At 41.9% G+C, this 21,691-nt stretch overlaps 1 protein-coding gene across 1 annotated transcript in view; it reads left to right on the top strand.

The window, feature by feature from the left end:
* LOC133234299 (neuronal acetylcholine receptor subunit alpha-7) overlaps positions 1-21,020 on the top strand; it is a 139,615-nt gene extending 118,595 nt beyond the window's left edge. Inside the window, exons 7-10 of the mRNA XM_061394662.1 lie at positions 6,480-6,674; positions 8,026-8,112; positions 11,602-11,711; positions 16,661-21,020. Coding sequence (XP_061250646.1) covers positions 6,480-6,674; positions 8,026-8,112; positions 11,602-11,711; positions 16,661-17,179 — 911 coding nt within the window. The 3' untranslated portion in view covers positions 17,180-21,020. The remainder of the gene's footprint in view (positions 1-6,479; positions 6,675-8,025; positions 8,113-11,601; positions 11,712-16,660) is intronic.
* The last annotated feature ends 671 nt before the right edge of the window (positions 21,021-21,691 follow it).

Raw genomic sequence — 21,691 nt, 5'->3', positions numbered from 1 at the left:
CATAGACACTCCAAAACCTACTATTGGACACTGCACCACCCTTCAGAGAGATGAAATCCAGCTCCATCAACCAGAACACAGGCACAAGCACCCCCAACCAGGAAAATACAACAGGACACTAATCCAACCCCATCTATGGGAGCAGACTCCGCAACCAAGAACTATGACCTTGAGAACTTTTTTTTTTCTTATAAATCCACTGTTTATTCCCCCTACATATTTCTACCTTCATATTAGCCTTTTGTGGTGCTGTGGTTTTCCACATCTGGAAAGAGGTGTTCTTTTCCTCTTTGTTTTTCTCATTAAAAAAAAAAATCATTTTAAGATTTTTTTTTCTTTTTCACCTTTTTTTCTTTTGGTGATGTTTCTGATTTTGTTTTTTGATATATTCAACTGCTTTTCTTTATAATTCTTTACCGGCTGTAGCTATTCCTAAATATATATGAATCTTTCTTACATACAACCATTTATCTTTGCTTTTCTATTTTTTCTCTTCTCTCTCTTTTTAACCCTCTTTTCCACCCCTTCCTTTTCTCTTTCCTCTCCCTCTCCTCTTTTTTTTATTTTTCTCTTTTTTTCTTCTCCCTTTTTTCCTACACACTTTCTTCTTTCACCAAGTAAGTTAAATTGTTGAGCTCTCTTTGCTATATTCCTCAGGTGGTACTCTGCTCAGGCCCAGTTTTCCAGATTGAGCGTTAGTTAGCTCGGCTTTTAGTTAGTCAATATCACTTTTGGTTTCTCCTGCTCACCAGGTCAATCTCCTGTACTCTTCTTTAGAATACTTTGGTTATAACTATGTGTGTGGAAGTGTGTGTATATATCCCAACATTTCTGTAATTACCTACCTGATCTACTTGATCTCCTCCCACTAGAACATAGGCACAAGTCACCCCTAACAAGAAGTCAACACAAATTACTCAACCAACTTTTCCCTCAAAGGGCAAAAACCAAAAGGAAGAAGGAATACAACCCTAAAGCCTGAGAAAAGGAGACCTCAAGTGAAGCAAGTTAGGGAAAAAAAAAAGGAAAAAAAGAGAAATACAGCACAAATGAGAACAAGGTAGAAACTCACAAGGCCAAATCAGTGAAGAGGAAATAAGCAGTCTGCCTGAAAGAGAATTCAGAATAATGATAGTAAAGATGCTCCAAAGACTTGAAAATAGAATGGAGAAAATCCAAGATACAATTAACACAGTTAATACAATCACCGAAGACATAGAAGAAATTAAGAATAAGCAAATATAGATGAATACCACAATTACTGAAATTAAAAATACTCAAGAAGGAACCAGTAGCAGAATAACTGAGGCAGAAGAATGAATAAGTGAGCTGGAAGATAGAATGGTGGAAATAACTGCTGAAGAGCAGAATAAAGGAAAAAGAATTAAAAGAATTGAGGAGAGCCTCAGAGACCTTTGGGACAATATTAAATGCACCACCATTTGAGTTATAGGGGCCCCAGAAGAATAAGAAGAAGAAAAGAAAGGCACTGAGAACACTTTTGAAGAAATTATAGTTGAAAACTTCCCCAATATGGAAAAGAAAACAGTCAAGTCCAACAAGTGCAGAGAGTCCCTTATAGGATAATCCCAAAGAGAAGCACATCAAGACACATATTAATCAAGCTACCAGAGATTAAGCACAAAGAAAGAACATCGAAAGCAGCAAGGGAAAGGCAACAAGTAACACACAGGGGCAAACCCATAGGATTAACAGTGGCTCTTTCAGCAGAAATTCTGCAGGCCAGAAGGGAATGGCAGGATATATTTAAAGTACTGAAAAAAAAAAATCTACAGCTAATATTACTATACCTGGCAAAAATCTCATTCAAAATTGATGAATAAATCAAAAGCTTCACAATCAAAAGTTAAGAGAATTTAGCACCACCAAACCAGCCTTACAACAAATACTAAAAGGACTTACATAGCCAGTAAACATAAGAGAAAGGAAAAAATGACAAAAACAAACCCCAAATGATTAGGATAATGCCAATAAGAATATGCTATTTAGTCACTCAGTTGCATCTGACTCTTTGTGATCCCATGGACTACAGTCTGCCAGGCTCCTCTGTCCATGGAATTTCCCAGGCAAGAATCCTGGAGTGGGTTGCCATTTCCTTCTCCACAATAGGAATAGATATATCAATAATTACCTTAAATGTAAATGGATTAAATGCACCAGCCAAAAGACACAGACTGACTGAATGGATACAAAAGCAAGACCCATATATATACACTGCCTACAAGAGCCCCACTTCAGACCTTGAGACACATACAGACTGAAAGTAAAAGGATGGGAAAAGATATTCCATGTGAATGGAAATCAGAAGAAAGCCAGAGTGGCAATCGTTATTTCAGACAAAATAGACTTTAAAATAAAGAATATTGTGAGATAAAGAAGGACACTACATAACGATCAAGGGATCAATCCAAGAAGACATTACAATTGTAAATATTTATGCACCCAACATAGGAGCACCTCAGTACATAAGGCAAACGCTAACAGGTATAAGAGGGGAAATTGAGAGTAACACAATACTAGTAGAGGACTTTAACATCCCCTCTTACACCAATGGACAAATCATCAAAAGGGAATCAATAAGGAAACACAAACCTTAAATGAAACATTAGACCAAATGGACCTGATCGATATCTTCAGGCTTTCCATCAAAATAAAGGAAGAATACGTTTTCTTCTTAAGTGCACATAGATCATTCTCCAGGATAGACCGCATCTTGGACCACAAATCATGCTTCAGTAAATTTAAGAAAATTGAAATCATATCAAGCATTTTTTCTGATAACAATGCTATGAGACTAGATATCAACTGCAGGGGGGAAAATCTGCAAAAAACACTAACTCATGGAGATTAAATAATATACTACTAAATAACAAAGAAGTTACTGAAGAAAGAAGAAGGGAAATCAAAAGATTCCTAGAAACTAATGACAATGAAAACACGACGGGATTTAGCAAAAGCAGTTCTAAGAGGAAAGTTTTTAGCAATACAGTCCTACCTCAAGAAATAAGAAAAGCATCAAATAGACAACCTAACTCTACGTCTTAAAAGCAGCTGGAAAAAGAAGAACAAAAAAAAAAAAAAAAAAACCCCAAAGTCAACAGAGGGAAAGAAATCGTAAAGATCAGAGCAGAAATAAATGACAAATAAATGTAGGAAACATAGCAAAGATTAATAAAACTAAAAGCTGGTTCTTTGAGAAGATAAATAAAATCGACAAACCACTAACCAGACTCATCAAGAAGAAAAGGGAGAAAAATAAAATAAAATTAGAAATGGAAAAGAAGAGGTTACAACAGATAACATAGAAACACAAAGGATCATAAAAAAATATTATGAGCAACTACATGCTAATAAAATGGACAACATAGAGGAAACGGACAGATTCGTAGAAAAGTTCAACTTCCCAAGACTGAACCAAGAAGAAATAGATATTATGAAGAAGTGAATTACAAATGCTGAAATCGAAACTGTGATCAGAAATCTCCCCCAAAAAACTAAAGCCCAGGGCAAGATGACTTGATAGGAAAATTCTGTCAAACATTCAGAGAAGAGCTAATGACTATTTTTCTGAAACTCTTCCAAAAAACTGCAGAGGAAGGAACATTTCCAAACTCATTGTATGAGGCCACAATCACCCCGATACCAAAACCAGACAAAGACAACACAAAAGAAGAAAATTACAGTCCAGTATCACTGATGAACATAGATGTAAAAATCCTCAACAAAATTCTAGCAAACAGAATTTAACAACACATTAAAAAGCTGATGTACCATGATCAAGTCAGGTTTATTCCAGGGATGCAAGGGTTCTTCAATATACACAAATGAATCAATATGATATACCATATTAACAAATTGAAAGATAAAAAACCATATGATCATTCAATAGATGCATAAAAAGCCTTCAATAATATTAAGCATCCATTTATGATTAAAAAACACTTCAAAAAAATGGACATAGAAGGAACCTACCTCAACATAGTAAAGGCCATATATGATAAGCCCACAACAAACATTCTCAGTGGTGAAAAACTAAAAGCATTCTCTCTAAGATCAGGAACAAGACAAGGGTGTCTAATCTCACCACTGTTATTCAACATAGTTTTGGAAGTCCTCACTATGAGAATCAGAGAAGAAAAAGAAAAAGAATCCAGATTGGAAAAAAAGAAGTAAAACTCTCACTGTTTGCAGATGACATGATACTATACATAGAAAACCCAAAAGAAACTATCAGAATATTACTAGAGCTGATCAGTGAATTCAGCAAAGTCATGAGATACACGGTCAATACACAGAAATCACTTACATTTCTGTATACTAACAATGAAAAATCCAAAAGAGAAATTAAGGAATCAATTCCATTCACCATTGCAATAAAAAAGAATAAAATATCTGGGAATAAACCTACCTAAGGAAACATAGAACTGTATATGGAAAATTATAAGACACTGATGCAATAAACCAAAGACAACATAAACAGATGGAGAGATATTCCATGTTCCTGGGTAGAAAGAATCAATATTGTGAAAAGTGGCAATACTACCAATTACAATCTACAGATTCAGTGTGGTCCCCATCAAATTACTAATGGCATTTTTCACAGAACTAGAACCAAAAACTTCACAATTCATATGGAAACACGAGACCCTAAATAGCCAAAGCAGTCTTGAAAAAGAAGAATGGAGCTGGAGAAATCAACCTTCCTGACTTCAGATTATACTACAAAGCTACAGTCATCAAGACAGTTTGGCACAAAACAGAAATATAGACCAATGGAACAAGATAGAGAGCCCAGAGATAAATCCACTCACCTATGGGTACCTTATTTTTTTAAAAGGAGGCAAGAATATACAATGGAGCAAAGATAGCCTCTTTAGTAAGTGGTGCTGGGAAAATTGGACAGCTACTTGTAAAAGAATGAAATTAGGACACTTCCTAATACCATACACAAAGATAAGCTCAAAATGGATCAAAGACCTAAATGTCAGACCAGAAACTATAAAACTCTTAGAAGAAAACATAGGCAGAACACTCGATGCCATAAATCAAAGGAAGATTTCTATGACCCACCTCCTAGAGTAATGGAAATAAAAATAAACAAGTGGGGCTAAATTAAACTTAAGTTTTGCACAGCAAATGAAACTACAAACAAGGTGAAAAGACAACCCTCAGAATGGGAGAAAGTAATAGCAAAGGAAACAACTGACAAAGGATTGATTTCCAAAATAATATAAGCAGCTCATACAACTCAATACCAGAAAAACAAACAACCCAATCAAAAAGTGGGAAAAAGACCTAAATAGACATTTCTCCAAAGAAGACATAAAGATGGCTAACACATGAAAGGATGCTCAACATCGCTCATTATTAGAGAAATGCAAATCAAAACTACAATGAGATACCACCTCACACCAGTCAAAATGGCCATCATCAAAGAGTCTACAAACAATAAATACTGGAGAGGGCGTGAAGAAAGGGAACCCTCTTGCATTGCTGATAGGAATGTAAATTGATACAGCCACTATAGAAGACAGTGTGGAGATTCCTTAAAAAACTAGGAATAAAACCACCATATGACCTAGCAATCCCACTTCTAGACATATACCCTGAGGAAACCAAAATTGAAAAAGACCCATGTACCCCAGTGTTCATTGCAGCACTATTTACAATAGCTAGAACATGGAAGCAACCTAGATGTCCAATGACAAATGAATGAATCAAGAAGCTATGGTACATATCTACAGTGGAGTACTGCTCAGCTGTAAAAAGGAACACATTTGAGTCAGTTCTAATGAAGTGGATGAACCTAGAGCCTATTATACAGAGTGATGTAAGTCAGAAAGAGGAATATAAATATCATATACTTACACATATATATGGAATCTAGAAAGAGGCACTGATGAATTAAGGGCAGCAATGGAGAAACAGACATAGAGAACAGACCTATGGACATGGTGGTTGGGGAGGAAGAAGAGGGTGAGATGTATGGAGAGAGTAACATGGAAACTTACAATACCATATGTAAAATAGATAGCCAGTGGGAATCTGCTACATGACTCAGGGAACTCAAACAAGGGCTCTGTGACAATCTAGAAGGGTAGAATGGGTAGAGGAATGGGAGGGAGGTTCGGGAGGGAGGGGACATGGGTGTACCTATGGTTGATTATTGTTTGACAAAACAAAATTCTGTAAAGCAATTATCCTTCAGTTAAAAAAGTGACAAAAATAAAAAAATCATATAATCTGCAGTCAAAAAAAAAAATCTGCCAGTTTGTTCAAATATCACTAAGGTACCCTTAAATAAATATATATTAAAGCTAAAGCATTTATTCAAACAGCCAGTTTTCTGTACTTGGCAAATTCCACGCCTCTGTGTGTGTTACAACCCCTTAAAACCAACAGGTCCCCTTGTTTCAATGGTGGCTCCCTCCTCTCTCCCCCCGCCCCCGGCAATGAAGGGGTCTTGGGCAAGCGGAGTGAGAAGTTCTACGAGTGCTGCAAAGAACCCTACCCAGACGTGACCTTCACAGTCACCATCCGCCGCAGGACTCTCTACTACGGCCTCAACCTGCTCATCCCCTGTGTGCTCATCTCTGCCCTAGCCCTCCTCGTCTTCTTGCTCCCTGCAGACTCTGGAGAGAAAATCTCCCTGGGTGAGTACTGGGTCTGAGCTGGATGGGAGGGGCCTGCTTTGAGGGTGGCAGTCAGGGGCCCAGTGCAGAGACATCCAGGGTCTGCTCAGTACATCCCAGCCCAGGGTGACTCCCTGACACCACAGCCCCCTGTGCGGGGTGGCCAGGCCCTCCTGAGATCCCACAAGCTCCTCTGATCCTGCAGAGAGGATGGGAATGCCAAGGGAAGAACCAGTTCTTCCCTGAGGGGCCTGTGCCTTCTCCCCTCCTGACACCCCTCCCCACCCCTTGGTGGCAGCCAGCTGGGATATGTTGTGGGCAGAACACCGTTAAGTTTAATATAGTATCAGCTTGCATTTCTATATGGTCACACACAATGTAATTCTTTACCATCATCCAATAGGAAGATAAGAAAACTATGAATTAGATTGGTGAAATGAGTCCCGCAACATCTCAAAGAGTTACTAAAGATTGTGTTTGATATACATAGAAATCATTCTCAAACCTATAACTTCTGACTACAAGTGTCTGACTACTGTAGTCGACTTTCTGACTACAAAGCTCAACCAAAAAGTGAAATTATGTTTTATTTGGTGGACTTTCTAAGGACTTCAGGCTCGGGCTAAAGCATCCCAGATAGCTCTGAGGGACTGCTCCAAAGAGGTAAGGAAGAAACTAGGATATATTTAGGAGTTTTTGCCACAGACAGAGTAGTTGAAACATCAAAAGATTACTATTTAAAAACCAGACTTCTCAAGTTAATAAATTTAGTGCTTTCCTATGCTTGGGAAGATGCAAAGAGTCTGGGTTCCCTGAAATCATTCCTGTGATGTATACCTGAGCTCTCCAAGGCCAGTATCCTGTGTTTTCTCATCCTGAGTGTCCTCAGGGTGCACCATCTGGGAGTCTGCAATGTGATGGCTTGATGGCTGCAACATCTATTGTTTATTGATAGAGCAGGTCATATTTTTATTCATAGGGCTCAGCTTGGGCACATAAATGACTTATCCAAGGTCTCACAGCTAGTAAGTAGCAAAGTCAAGACCAGAAGCCATGTCTTCCAACTGTATCTCTTGTTTTTCCTGCTGCTTGGAAATTACCTCTAGATACTAATGTATTAATAATAAAAGATATGTGTGCTGAAGTCAATGATTTATTTTGAGATGTTCTAAGTTCTGGCTTCTAAGTTTGTCTCTCCAGGGATTTCTCAACAGTCCTCAGAAAAATGCCCATTCCTGTGAATATAGAAAACCAGGCATTCCATTTGGTGTTGGGAATACCACCCTCATACCTCCTTTGACTCTCAGGTTGCCTGGAGTTCAGGCCTTGCGTTCTTTTCTGTCTCAGGGATCAGTGTGTGTCTCTGTTTCAGGAATCACAGTTTTACTCTCCCTCACCGTCTTCATGCTGCTGGTAGCTGAGATCATGCCTGCGACCTCTGACTCAGTGCCCTTAATAGGTAAGCAAGCAGCCGGCTCCTCTAAAGACCTGGGCTTCGACAGTGCCTGGGATTTCCCAGCACAGGCAGAGAGCAGAAACATGTCCTCCAGGACCCCAGAGAGCTGCACACTGCCCCTTTCTGCTGTGAGGGGATGACTTGCTTTAATTACTCAGAGTTGACTCATGGCCTCTGCTTACCTGGGCACACAGAAGGGGACAGGGAATCCAGCTTTGTGGTTTGGCCTTAAGATGCAGAAATGCCCCCTTTCCTCCCACAATGCACCTCTCCACACACTTGTTATGGAGCCAGAGATTTTTACCATCAGAGATTCATTATTTTAGCTTGAGTCACTGTTTTTCCACAAATTCATTGTCACACTTTAACTCTTAGCTGTTGTTTCCCAAGATAACTTGACATCTCTGTAGAAAGTTCAAGCTTGTGAGAGAAGGTGAACAGGACAAATATATTTTGGCCGCATGTTGGGATACACCCCACAGGCCTGCCAGCCCTGTACTTGCCCAGACTTTAGACAGAAGAAAGAGCCCGGAGACACCAATGGTTTGATAGATGGGAGATCTTACACATCTGAAGCAAAAGGGTTATGGAGTGACACCCCATCGGTTACCTAAGAGAATTGAAGTCCGATTGGTCCATTGGTTACCAGGGAAACCAGCGAAGGGTCACAACCCTCTCAGCCCCTTGGGCTGAGTACCTTCCAGGTACAGAGGTCTTCCCTTGTTAAATTATGAATCAGGAGCCATTCTAATCTAAAGATTTGAACACTCACTAGCTGGCTGTGGGGGAAAAGTCTGTAGGTATTTATTGATTAGCTCTGTGATTAAGGAGACAGTCAGTCATGTGAGTGTGATGTAGGTTAAGCAGGGACCGGTCCAGCAGAGGAGATGCAGAGAGAGCAAACAAACCACACACAAAGGCAGGTGTAAAGATGATGGTCTGCCCAGGGAGAGAGAACAAACGCAGGAGGCAGCATCACCTGTTGCTATGCACCTCCCTGGACTGGACTGAACTGGAGTAAACAGGAACATGCAGAGCAGGGGTGCTCAGTGGCCCAGAGAGGACCCAATACCCTGGCTATTGCAGTCAAGGTTCGGTTCCTGGTCAGGAAACCACACCTCCAAGCCAGTTGTGAGGACAGGAAGCAAACATGCTGCCAGTAGATATTAGGTTTGATGAGAGTCCCCACTCCCACTTGATGGTGGAGGTCAGAAAGAGAAAAGCAGTTTATACAGTGGCAGTCCTGTGTAGTTAACCAGGGGTAAGTAGGAATAGGGGTCCTTACGTGATACCCTCAGGCTTCACTTCACAAATTCAGAAGCCAAGGCCCTTCTTCTTGGAGCTTCCTGGATGTATAATATTTGACCAGAGAGCCTATAGGTATAAAGAGCCTCTGTGGATGTCATGTTTTTCTCAGAACCATCCCAGAAACAAGGATACTTCAACCTGACCTTCTGACCCCATCCTTTCACTTTTAGTAGAGACCTGCAGCAGAAACCACCCTTAACCAGGCAGTCAGCAGGCCCTGATGTCTGATGAACCCACAGGCTCAGCGGCTGCCTAGCCCACATTTAGAAGAATGGAATGGCCTTCTGGAAGGCCTTCTAGAAGAAGGACAGCTGTTGGCCTTCGACCTCTGTTATCAAGATTTCAGCTGTGGGATCCAGTCCCCCTGGATCTCTGTAGGTCACTGTATGAGTCTGCTAAGGCTGCCACAATAAAAGTCCTCAGACTGGGTGGCTTACACAAGAGAAATTTATTTGTTCCCGGTTTTGAAGGCTGTGCGTCCAGGATCAAAGGGCCAGCAAGGTTGGTCTCCCTCCTTGTCTCGCAGACAGGTACCCTCTGCTGTTCCCCGACATGGTCTTTCCTCTGTGTCTTCATATCTCTGTGCCCCTTTGAGTTCCCAGATTTCCCCTTTTTATAAGGACACCAGCCAGTTTGGACCAGGTGCCACACTAACAATCTCACGGTAATTAGTCTCCTCTTTGAAGGCCCTTTCTTCAAACACAGTCACATTCTAAAGTACTTGTTGTTTAGAACTTCAATGTACAAATTTTAGGGGTACACAGTATGCAGCCCATAACAGTCATGGTTTGGTCCCCCTTCCCTCCCCTTCCCAGAGGTCCCTGATGCTGATGTCAAGTCTCAAATGTCCTCCTCCAGTAGCTCCTTGTATGTTCCTCTTGGTCTCCATCAGAAAGCAATGAGTTCCTGCCTGCCTGGAGGGTAGGAGGTGTTTTTAACCAAGTGTATGACCACATGCTTAGCCTTGTACAAGGATGTCTGTTTAAGAGCTCAGCCCCTTGGTGGATAGCCACAATGAAGGTTTATCTATTTATTGCATTTATGTTAGGATAATTCATTGTTTTGCTTGTTTAAGGAGACATTGATCATACATATTTTTGTTTCATTATTTTTAATACTCTTTGCACTTGAATCCATGCTTCTAATCCCTTTTTTATTATTTTTTGAAGTATGATTGATTTGCAGTATCTTGTTGGTTTCAGGCATACAGCACAGTGGTTCAGTTTTATATATATAGTTTTTCAGATTCTTTTCCCTTATAGGTTATTACAAAATGTTGAGTAGAGTTCCCTGTGCTATACAGTAGGTCCTTATTGGTTATCTGTTTTATATAAAGTAGTGTATGTGTTAATCCCAATCTCCTAATTTATCGTTCCTCCACACTGAAGGTTTAATAATCATAGTTGACAGTTAAAGAATGCCCACCTGTGCCAACTTTTTCCTATATTCTTGGCCCATAAAATTGTTAATCTCTGCACCAACCCTGCAGAGAAGGCATTTCTGTCCCTGTTATACAGTAGAGACCTGAGGCCCAGAGAGGCTAAGTGGCCATTTAGGCTCACAGATGACAGCCAGTGTACCAGGAAGGAGCTCCATGCTGCTTCTCACCTGGGCCAAGGTAGAGAAACGCATCCTTACCATCAAAGCTGAAGCTGATGTTCTCAGCCTGAAAGGACACTGCAGCTGACCTCTTCCTCAGACTGGCCAGCTGGCACTCCCCACCCCCATGGCCCTGGGTTGATGGAGCCAGAGCCTACTGTAAGTAGAGTCATTTTCCAGGCCTGAAAAGACAGCTGGGTGGCACCCGATCTGCCCTTGCTAGACCTCTGCAGCCTGCCCATGGCCTGCAGTCATAACTGTCGTGACCACCTCCTCTGTGTACCAGTGGTTTCAGTTCTGACAATGATGCTTCCTTATCAGACAACCTTATCACCGTCCTATGAGGTGCACTTAACTTTCACTGAAGGACGAAGCAGTCAGGGTTCCTGAAAGTTCAGTCAGCTGGTGAGGCTGCTCACCAGGACTGGAGGAGGCAGCTCTGTATGCTGTGGGCTGTGGGCTGCAGGCCTGGAAGAAGTCACGCTGTGCTCTTGAGCCTCACTCCCCAGCCCCTGGTCAGGATGCCACCGTCTGGGTTCCCCGCACCGTGCTGTGGTAACACTCCTGCATCTGCGCTCTCTGCAGCCCAGTACTTCGCCAGCACCATGATCATCGTGGGCCTCTCTGTGGTTGTCACGGTGATCGTGCTACAGTACCACCACCACGACCCCGATGGTGGCAAGATGCCCAAGTGGGTGAGTTCCTCCCCAGCAACTCCACCAGAAGAAGGGTCAGGGTGCCTTCCCCAGAGGGGGCTCCAAGGATGACATCTATTTTAAAAAATCCCCCAAAAAACTTGGATTCCAAAACAAAAAGCTACAGTTCCTCACGTGTCTGCATATCTCTGCATCCTGGGGAGCAGGGTGAGTGCTGTCAGGATCCCACAGGGCTGTCCTTACAATCTGACATCCCAGAAATGGGCTTAGGCCACCACTCTGCATCTCTCACTGAACAGTGTTTCTAAACCTCCTTTCTGCACATACAGTGTTAGAAGCAACACAGAAGACGACAGCTGCTGGTTGGAGCTTCAAAACAGAATGAGGAGTGAAAAGAGTAAGAGACAGTGAGCAGTGTACACATATACATTCAGTTGTCGACAAAATAATCAATAAGCAATAAGAATAGAAAGGAATTTTATCAAACTGAGGGCTAGCCTGGAAACCAGCTTCCCAGATGACTCTGAGAAACTGCTCTGGAGAAGCAGGATTTTCAGCACAGTTTTATATCTTGGCAGAAAAAAGAACATTAAACAAGTTGGGGTTACATTTCTTCAAGGTAAAAATAACAGATCAGCCTGTACACATTGATTCAGCATGGCCTTGGTTCCTGAGAAGGGAGTCTTATCATCAGAGGGCTAGCACTGACATCCCAGGAAGAAAGGCATTTAATTTTTATCATGGACATACTTTACTTTGGGTCAGTGTGCCCTTTCCTTTAATAATTAAAGCAGATGTACAATGTATGTTTGTTTTTGAAAAGTGAAATTGCACAGCTGTGTCCGACTTTTTGCGACCCCATGGACTGTAGCCTATCAGGCTCCTCCGTCCATGGGATTTTCCAGGCAAGAATACTGGAGTGGGTTGCCATTTCCTTCTCCAGGAGATCTTCCCAAACCAGGGATTGAACCCGGGTCTCCTGCCTTGTAGGCAGGCGCTTTACCATCTGCGCCACCAGGGAATTCAAGTTAACTCATGCATAAGCCAGAATGACTTCCCTCTATCTCAATATATGAAACTTTATTTTATCACAATACACATAGGAAAGTCGTTTAACCAAAAGTCTATAAAATATAGGTAAGTGGTTAACAGTGGTGACAGGGGATGTGATAAAAGGAAATGGATGGAAAATAAACATTTGTCATCGTAGCCCAGGTCAGGCCCCATGGTCCCCACGTTTCCCAGCACTGATGGCCTGTGATGTGTGCTGATGCTTCTCAAGCCACGGCTGTGCTCCATGTAAGTCCAGCGTCCAAAACACTATACCCACTCTTGCTTCAGTTCAGTTCAGTCGCTCAGTCGTGTCCGACTCTTGCGACCCCATGAACTGCAGCACGCCAGGCCTCCCTGTCCATCACCAACTCCCGGAATTCACTCAGACTCACGTCCATCGAGTCAGTGATGCCATCCAGCCATCTCATCCTCTGTCGTCCCCTTCTCCTCCTGCCCCCAATCCCTCCCAGCATCAGAGTCTTTTCCAGTGAGTCAACTCTTTGCATGAGGTGGCCAAAGTACTGGAGTTTCACCTTTAGCATCATTCCTTCCAAAGAAATCCCAGGGCTCATCTCCTTCAGAATGGACTGGTTGGATCTCCTTGCAGTCCAAGGGACTCTCAAGAGTCTTCTCCAACACCACAGTTCAAAAGCATCAATTCTTCAGTGCTCAGCTTTCTTCACAGTCCAACTCTCACATCCATACATGACCACAGGAAAAACCATAGCCTTGACTAGACGGACCTTTGTTGGCAAAGTAATGTCTCTGCTTTTGCATCTGCTATCTAGGTTGGTCATAACTTTCCTTCCAAGGAGTAAGCGTCTTTTAATTTCATGGCTGCAATCACCATCTGCAGTGATTTTGAAGCCCCCAAAAATAAAGTCTGACACTGTTTCCACTGTTTCCCCATCTATTTGCCATGTTGGCAAACCTTGGTTGAGGGCTGAGCAGGGCCTGGACTTTTCCCACCTCATGTGATGATGTGACCAAACCCCCAGCCAGAGCAGAGCTGTACCCCAACCCCTCACCCCACTTGTTTCTGGGGCCCCACAAACCTTCCAGTCTTCCCGTCCAGAGAGCAAGGCTTAGGGACCACTGGGAGCTAAAGAAGCCTTCTCATGCCAAAACAACCCTGTCTTTGCTGACCCATAATCTTGAGTCCAAGTTCAGAGTCAGTTTAGGACTGAATGCAGCTGCAAGATGTAAAATGCATTTCCTTAATCTCCAGGAGCAGGGAGTTCCTGGGCCTTCTAAAAGTATCCATTGCACAATAATTTACAGTTACACAAAAGTTAACTTAAGAAAGACCTTTTTTTTCTTTTCTTTTTTTTAAAGAAATTGGCTTTACAGAGTGACTGCCTTTGAATTCTTTTCACAGCAAGTCCTTATACTTGATAACTCTCTCATGGCATCAGCAATGGGCTCCCCAAAATGGTACAACCTCTCACATAGGTCATATCACCACAGTCTGCAGGCTTGTTTTGAGAAGTTCCACTCCCCACCCCTCAAAAAAAAAAAAAAAAAGCTGAGACATATTTGTGTACATTCACCTACATTCTCTTCTGACTTAGAACCTTGAAAGACTTTCTTGTCTATCCACCCATCTGTTTGAAATAAGATTTACAAGTATCAGAAGTCAAAATCAAAGAAGAATTATACATAAGAAAATTCTGCTCCCATTCCTACCCCTACTTCCATCACCAATTAATAACCGTTTCAATTAATTTCTTTTTCCTTCCAGTATTTATGCAGATGCCAAAATATAAACACATATTCTTATTTTTTCTGTTTTGACCATTGTACAGAGAAGGAAATTAAGGCAGTAAGATACAAAACCATTTTTAATGACCTAGTAGCACTTTACTGTTCCAGAGAACTCTAAATTAGAGCTGCTGCTGCTAAGTCACTTCAGTCGTGTCCAACTCTGTGTGACCCCATAGACGGCAGCCCACCAGGCTCCCTCATCCCTGGGATTCTCCAGGCAAAAACACTGGAGTGGGTTGCCATTTCCTTCTCCAATGCATGAAAGTGAAAAGTGAAAGTGAAGTCGCTCAGTCATGTCCGACCCTCCACGACCCCATGGACTGCAGCCCAGCAGGCTTCTCCATCCATGGGATCTTCCAGGCAGGAGTACTGGAGTGGGGTGCCATTGCCTTCTCCGCTGAATTAGAGCATATGCTGAGTATTCACCTCTCAGCACAAGAACATGTTAAAGCAATGGTGCAAAGCAAATACAAAATTTGTATTTCTCTTTCATTTTATATAACACACTGCATTTTTCTTTTCTTTCTTTCTATGTGTTTTTGAAACATAAACAACCTCCAAGGAGCTTTCATTATAATCTGTTGCCATGAAGAAAACACTGCCAGTCCGGCGGCATTATGTGACATTTGCACAGCCAGAAACAAAACCATAACCTAACAGAAGAGGTCACAAGCAGACTGAGAAGTGCCAAGAGGATAGTCTCATCTTCTGAGATGCTTTAGCCTTGAAAGCTAATGATTCAGGCCATAAAATTCAAAATAGATTTAGCTTGAGCTGTGCCCCAGGGGATGCGCAGACCCCCACGTGTGGGACAAAGCAAAGCCCTGAATCTGAGGCTCAGGTCTCCTGGGTTTGGGCACATTCACAACCCATGTGCTTCCTTGAGTTCTGGCTCTGGCTTTCTGGTGCCTTCCCAGTGGGGGTTGGGCTAAAGTCACGGGTGCTTGCGGAGAACCTAACAGACAGACCTTTTTATGGATGGGTCTGTGGAAGTCAGAACACAATAGGTGACTCAGACTCACTGTATGACCTTGAGCCAGTTTATCTCTTTGAGCCTAAGTCTCTTTTTTTTTAATTTATTTTATTCAAGTATAGTTGATTTACAGTGTGTTAGTTTCTGATGTAAAGTGGTTTATATATTTACATATATATATACACGCGCACACACAGTGCATATATATGTGTGTATACATCAGCCATAAATGGAAAGGATTTGAGCTGATTTTGCACTCCATCAGCAGAGCTAAAATATTTACCATCTGGCCCTTTAAAGAAAGTCTGCCAACTCCAGCTTCAGACTTTCCACAGCACTTTGTCTTGTATCATCTCATTCAGTCTTCACTGCAGCCTAATGGATTAGGTTAGAGGTTCCTAAGCTGCCATGGTTCACAGCACCTTTCATGAGTCAGGGTTTTGTGTTTTCCAGAGAGTACCTAGGACAGAAGGAATACCTAATGGTTCTATAAATAAAACAGGTCAAAACCACTTACTAAGTACTTATGCCCTGACAACTTAGCACCTGTCGGCACAGCAAACCTCACACCTTGGGAGCATGCTACCCTGCTTGTCTGTTCCACGATGACTTTTTGGGCACTTGGCTTTTATCAGGACAAGTTCCAAAATCTGCTTTGCGAGGGTAGAATATCATGCAAGGAATGCAGTGATCTAATGTAACAGTCTGGACTGCTTCAGGCTAGGGATGCACATGGTGTCTCAAGTCTCACAGGGTTGCCCCTTAAAACTTAACATCTCCAGGGGTGCCTTTATGAGTTTGCTGCTGCACACTGGGGTACCTCACACAGAACTGAAGATGATGGTCCCTAGTTCCAGATGTAAAATGCTGTGTTCCCCGGCTCAGGGCTCCCTTGAGAAGACAACCCTCTTCACCCACACAGGCTGTCTTCCCTGAGATGGCACTGTGCCCATAGCTTCTTCCCAGGGTGATTTTCTGCATTGCTTTATCATCACCTGACAAGTGATTGAACCATCATACCCCGTTGGCACTGCTTGCCTGTGTAAACTCGCCTGGGAAGGTGTGGCGACCTGTCATGCCCAGGGTCCACCCCAGTCCACCCCCACGAAGTCTAGCAGGTATTGTAGTTGTACCCCCTTGCTGTCAGGATCAGCTGTGGGCCCTGCCCAGCTCCTCTAAGACTGTGCTGTCTCCGCAGACCAGAGTCATCCTCCTGAACTGGTGTGCCTGGTTCCTTCGCATGAAGAGGCCGGGGGAGGACAAGGTGCGGCCAGCCTGCCAGCACAAGCAGCGCCGCTGCAGCCTGGCCAGCGTGGAGATGAGCGCAGTGGCGGGGCCGCCGGCCACCAATGGCAACCTGCTGTACATCGGCTTTCGCGGCCTGGACACCATGCACTGCGCACCCACCCCTGACTCAGGGGTCGTGTGCGGCCGCGTGGCCTGCTCCCCAACCCATGACGAGCACCTGCTGCACGGCGGCCAGCCCTCTGAGGGGGACCCGGACCTAGCCAAGATCCTGGAGGAGGTGCGCTACATCGCCCACCGCTTCCGCTGCCAGGACGAGAGTGAGGCCGTGTGCAGTGAGTGGAAGTTCGCGGCCTGTGTGGTGGACCGCCTGTGTCTCATGGCCTTCTCCGTCTTCACCATCCTCTGCACCATCGGCATCCTGATGTCGGCGCCCAACTTCGTTGAAGCTGTGTCCAAAGACTTCGCTTGACCCAGCCCTGGATCCCAACGTGTAGGACATACACAGATACGCCATGATGATGGCTTAAAGAGAACTTGGGATGGCTGATCCCACAGCAGCATTAAACCCTGAAAGATGCACATGTACCCCATCGTTGTCATGTCTGTTTCAGTTTCCTTGTTACTTTCAGTAATGGGAAGTCAGCACGTTTCAGTTTAACCCTCTTTAGTGAGCCACTTGATATCCTTGGAGCCGTCCTTATGGTCAGCAGGACCCCTGAGAGGTAGTTTTGTCCATCCCACATTGCCTGGTGAGCCCTTCAGAGGTTGGGGTAGCTCAGGACTGACTGCCAGGGGAGGCCTGGACAGCGGGTTTGCATGCCTGCATGTCACTTGCCATGAGGGCCTACGTGAAAATTCATACCTGCTTTTGCCTGTGTACAAACCTAGATTGAAGTTAATCACGATAATAAACCACACTCAGTAAACCCATCAGATGATTGGTGAAACAAAACTAAAAACCCAACTACTCGTTTTTTTTCAATTCAGACTTTAATTTTCTCTACCAAAGACAGTTGATAAACACTTCTATGCTATGTCTGCCCTTTTAAAAAGAGACAATAATAGTTATCTTGTAAATTATTGTTTTGCCAGCCTGATTTTTGCCAACTTACCCTCTTGGGAATCAGGATGGACACAGGTGTGTGTTGATTCTGAACCAGGACCAGATTCAGTCAAATCGGGGGAATTTCTGTAGATCCCAAACGCTCTAAAGCTTCCTTTGCTGCCCCTAGGCACCAGGCAGTTGAGTGAATCTGTTGTAGAGAACAAGTAGAATTCTATTAGAATTACCACCCGATATAATGATAGCTGAAGCTAAATTAAACCATCTGTTTTTTTAACAGTGTATTAAATGTTTCACATATATTGGAGTTGGTTAGCCTTATAAAATTTGTGGATCCATACAAATGCACAACAAAGTCACCAAAGTATTCCATGCATTTTCTCCTTGTGCCAGGGCTAAAAGGCTAAAAGACTCCCTGTGTTGCAGGAACTGGGGAGGGGGTGGTGTGGCTGATGGCTTTCCTGAATGGCAGGCCAGTGGTGGTTAGCAGGAGAGGCTGATCGACTAGCGGTGGCTGCATACCAGTAACTCCGGTTTCTGATTTGGCAAGGCTCAGTTTATGCACCCAGCTTCAGCCCAGAGAGCTGGCTGAATGAGTAGATTCACTGGAAGCTTGTGTTTTGAAAGCAAGGGGGACTTTCTTTTAAATCCAAGTGGTGATGCGGTTCTCCACTTAGATTTTCTACCTGACAATCGTCACTTTGCTTCTCCCATCTTTACTGTTGAATGTGATCAGAGGAAGACACAGGACAAGACAGTCTGTCCTGTTCTGTCATTTCATCTAGTAAACTCACAGAGCTCAAAACTGCCGAAAATGCCTGAGCTCCTGGGGATCTTTAATTTGCTTCTAACCCCTGAAATGGCTATGTTATGAGGGAAGATTTGATTTTTCAGAGCAAAAGAAATTGCATGCCCTTCTCCAGCCATTTAGTTCACTCATTTCTGGGTGGATTTGTGTGCACTGAGGAAGATGGAGGTGTGTGCCTGCTCTCTATGTCTATGTGTGTGTGAATGTGTATGTGAGAACCTTCAGAAAAGGTACCTGGTTTACAGTGAGAAAGTTGATAAATAAGGACAGTCCAGCATAATGCCGTTTGGAGCAGGGCTGTCCTCAGAGTACACTCATTCTATATGGAGTGGATAAAAATGCACATTTTTTTTCTATTAAAGTGTCTTTAGAAACAACTAGAAGTGTTTTGATATATAAACAGAGTACTTCATTTCTTACTGCTATTCCAAGTTGAGCCCTACTACGTTTTGCTTTAATAACAAAACCTTTTTTGTTTTGTATTTTATACAGAAAACATGAAAAGGCAAACAGAAGAAGTTTGGATTTTGACCATGCAAATAACTACTCTGTGATTTAAAACGTAGTAATAAGGAAAAGATGCACATGTAGAAAGACAAGTATGAAGGGCTGAAAATAAGTGCCCCACCACCATCCCTGCCTTATCTCCTCATAGAGGACCACCAGTGAGCTTCTGGGGAGGGACGGGCATTTCCAGAAAGAAACAAAGGAAAGGAGACTGAGGAGGGAGAAAGGGGACGTGGAGAGAGAACCTCCTTTTCTGTCCATTTCTAGAACCTGTGCTGTGTGCAGTGCCCTGCACTTTGCTTTTTTCATTGGATGTTAAGAGATCTTTCCATAACAACATATAAAGATCTACCTCATTCTTAATAGCTACTTAGCCTTCCATTGTCCCTGTGCACTAATAATTTCTTTGTTTATTAGTGAACCTATAGAATATTTCCTGTCTTTATTTTTATACACAGATCTAGAATTAGCATCGTTGTACTTATATCATGACATACTTTTGTGACTGTATCTTGATATCGATTGGAACTTGAAAATGGAGTTGCTGAATTTAAGACTATGTCTGTTTAACACTTTTGTCAATTATTGTCGGATGATTCTTCAAAAATTGATCTGTGGTTACACTTATCAAAAGTATAATGAAATGATCAATTTCTCGGTTTTCTCAAACAGCTTTTATTCCAGTCTAGTGAAGAATAATATTACAATATTCACTTTTTTAGGAGTGAAGTTGAACATCATTTCAAATGTTTTCTGGTCACTTTTTGGTAAATTTATGTCCTTACACAGTTTTGGCTCTTTCTTAATTAATTTGGATGTATATTTTGAAATTTTTCTGTCTTATGTCTTGAAAATATTTTTGTCTTTTGAGGTTCTCTATTGATTTTCTTATTGTCACATATATAAAATTTAAAGTTTTATGTTGTCAATTTATCCTTATTTTCCATTTTAGATCCCAGAATTTGTTTCCAGTTCTAAAAGACCTTTCCCATTCTAAGATTATAAATAAATTTACTCATATTTTCTTCTAAATCCTTATGGTTTCATCTGTTTATCTTTACCTACTCTTACCTCCCAGAAATTCATTTATTGCAGGAAATGAAGGTAAAGATGTGATTTTTTTCCCTTCAAAAGTTTAGTAAGTTATTCTAGCAATATATATAAATTGCATTCTGGTATAAAATTATATAGTCTTTTCCCCCTTTGTTCAAATGCCACTTTATTTGTAACTAAATTCCTCAAAGTGTTTGAATCTACTTCTGTTGTATTGATTTATCTCCCTATGAATTCCTTTAATTTATGAGGCTTCATTCCTGTTAATAGAAAATATTCATATTAATATAAATATTTTCAGGTCAAGGCTCCTCGGAACACTTGCCTCTCTCTTTCTTTTATCTCTCTTTCTCATACACACACTTGCCTCTCTCACACGTAACTTTTTTTAAAAATGGGGCCACAGTGAATTTGTAGATGAATTGTTTTCCTATCCAGGAATGCTGCCATCCAACTTACATTCAAATCTCATGTCACTCATAGAGTTGTACGGTTTTGTTCACATAGATCCTATGAATTAGTTATTGTTTATTTCTAGATATTTTATCATTTGGCTACCATTTTCAATGGAATAATTTTTTACATTTTGTATTCTCACCAGATATATAGGATAGTAGTTGATTTTGTATATCAGTGTTATAATCAAACACCCTAATTGTAATTTCTGACTGTTTCTAAGATTTTCTTTTGCCTCCCCCTTTACACTAATTCCCCTATTTCTTTCTCTTAGCCAACTGCATTTGAGAACAGTATTAAAGAATAGTGATTCAGGCTGCATACCTGTTCCTGACATCAATAGGATGATTTAATGGCTCACCATTTAACTTGAATGAAAGCATGTGTTTTGCTTATAATAAACAGTATCTGTGTATTCTCAAAGTGTTAAGGCTTCCTGGGGGAAATATATGCTGGGTTTTTGGGGGGTTTTTTGGTCACAACCTTCTCAGTATCCATGGAGATGATTAGAAGGGTTTCCTTTTGCTCTTATAGGACATGGTATATTAATAGATTGCTTCAAACCAATCTGTTACTATGTTCCTGAGACGATCTGTACTTATGGTTTTTGCTATCCATTTCACATAGGAGATGAATCATTCTGCAGCTTGCTCTTGTGTGCAAAACAGAAAGAAACCAAAGAATACTGTATATTCTGCGATCATTTACTGGGTTTTAGAATCATCTTCTACTTAAGTGTCAAATGTCTCACCAGGGTGGGGAGCTGTCTGGGCATACACTGGGCTGCTTTTGGATTTCTCCCACTGGGCATGTTAGGTCCTGGGGCATTTCTGAGTCAATTTTGGAACATATTTTTTTTTTAGAAAATTAATTTTACTCCATTTTCAGTATATCTACATAGTTTTGCAATATGGGAACTTAGGATTTTAAATTTTATGTTCATGATAATGTCTCCATTTTTCATTTCTAAGTATGTACAATTTTCCTTTTGTTTTCACTGATTTGGCTCACTGAGGGTTTTATTTTTCTATACTTTCAGACACTGAAACCTTAGACTTATTCATTAGTTTGGGTACCTGACCTGATTATATCCC

Source organism: Bos javanicus, chromosome 21 (assembly GCF_032452875.1).
Source record: "Bos javanicus breed banteng chromosome 21, ARS-OSU_banteng_1.0, whole genome shotgun sequence".
Taxonomy (NCBI): Eukaryota; Metazoa; Chordata; class Mammalia; order Artiodactyla; family Bovidae; genus Bos; species Bos javanicus.
Note: the sequence above shows the minus strand (reverse complement) of the source record. Positions and strands in the feature narration are given on the sequence as shown.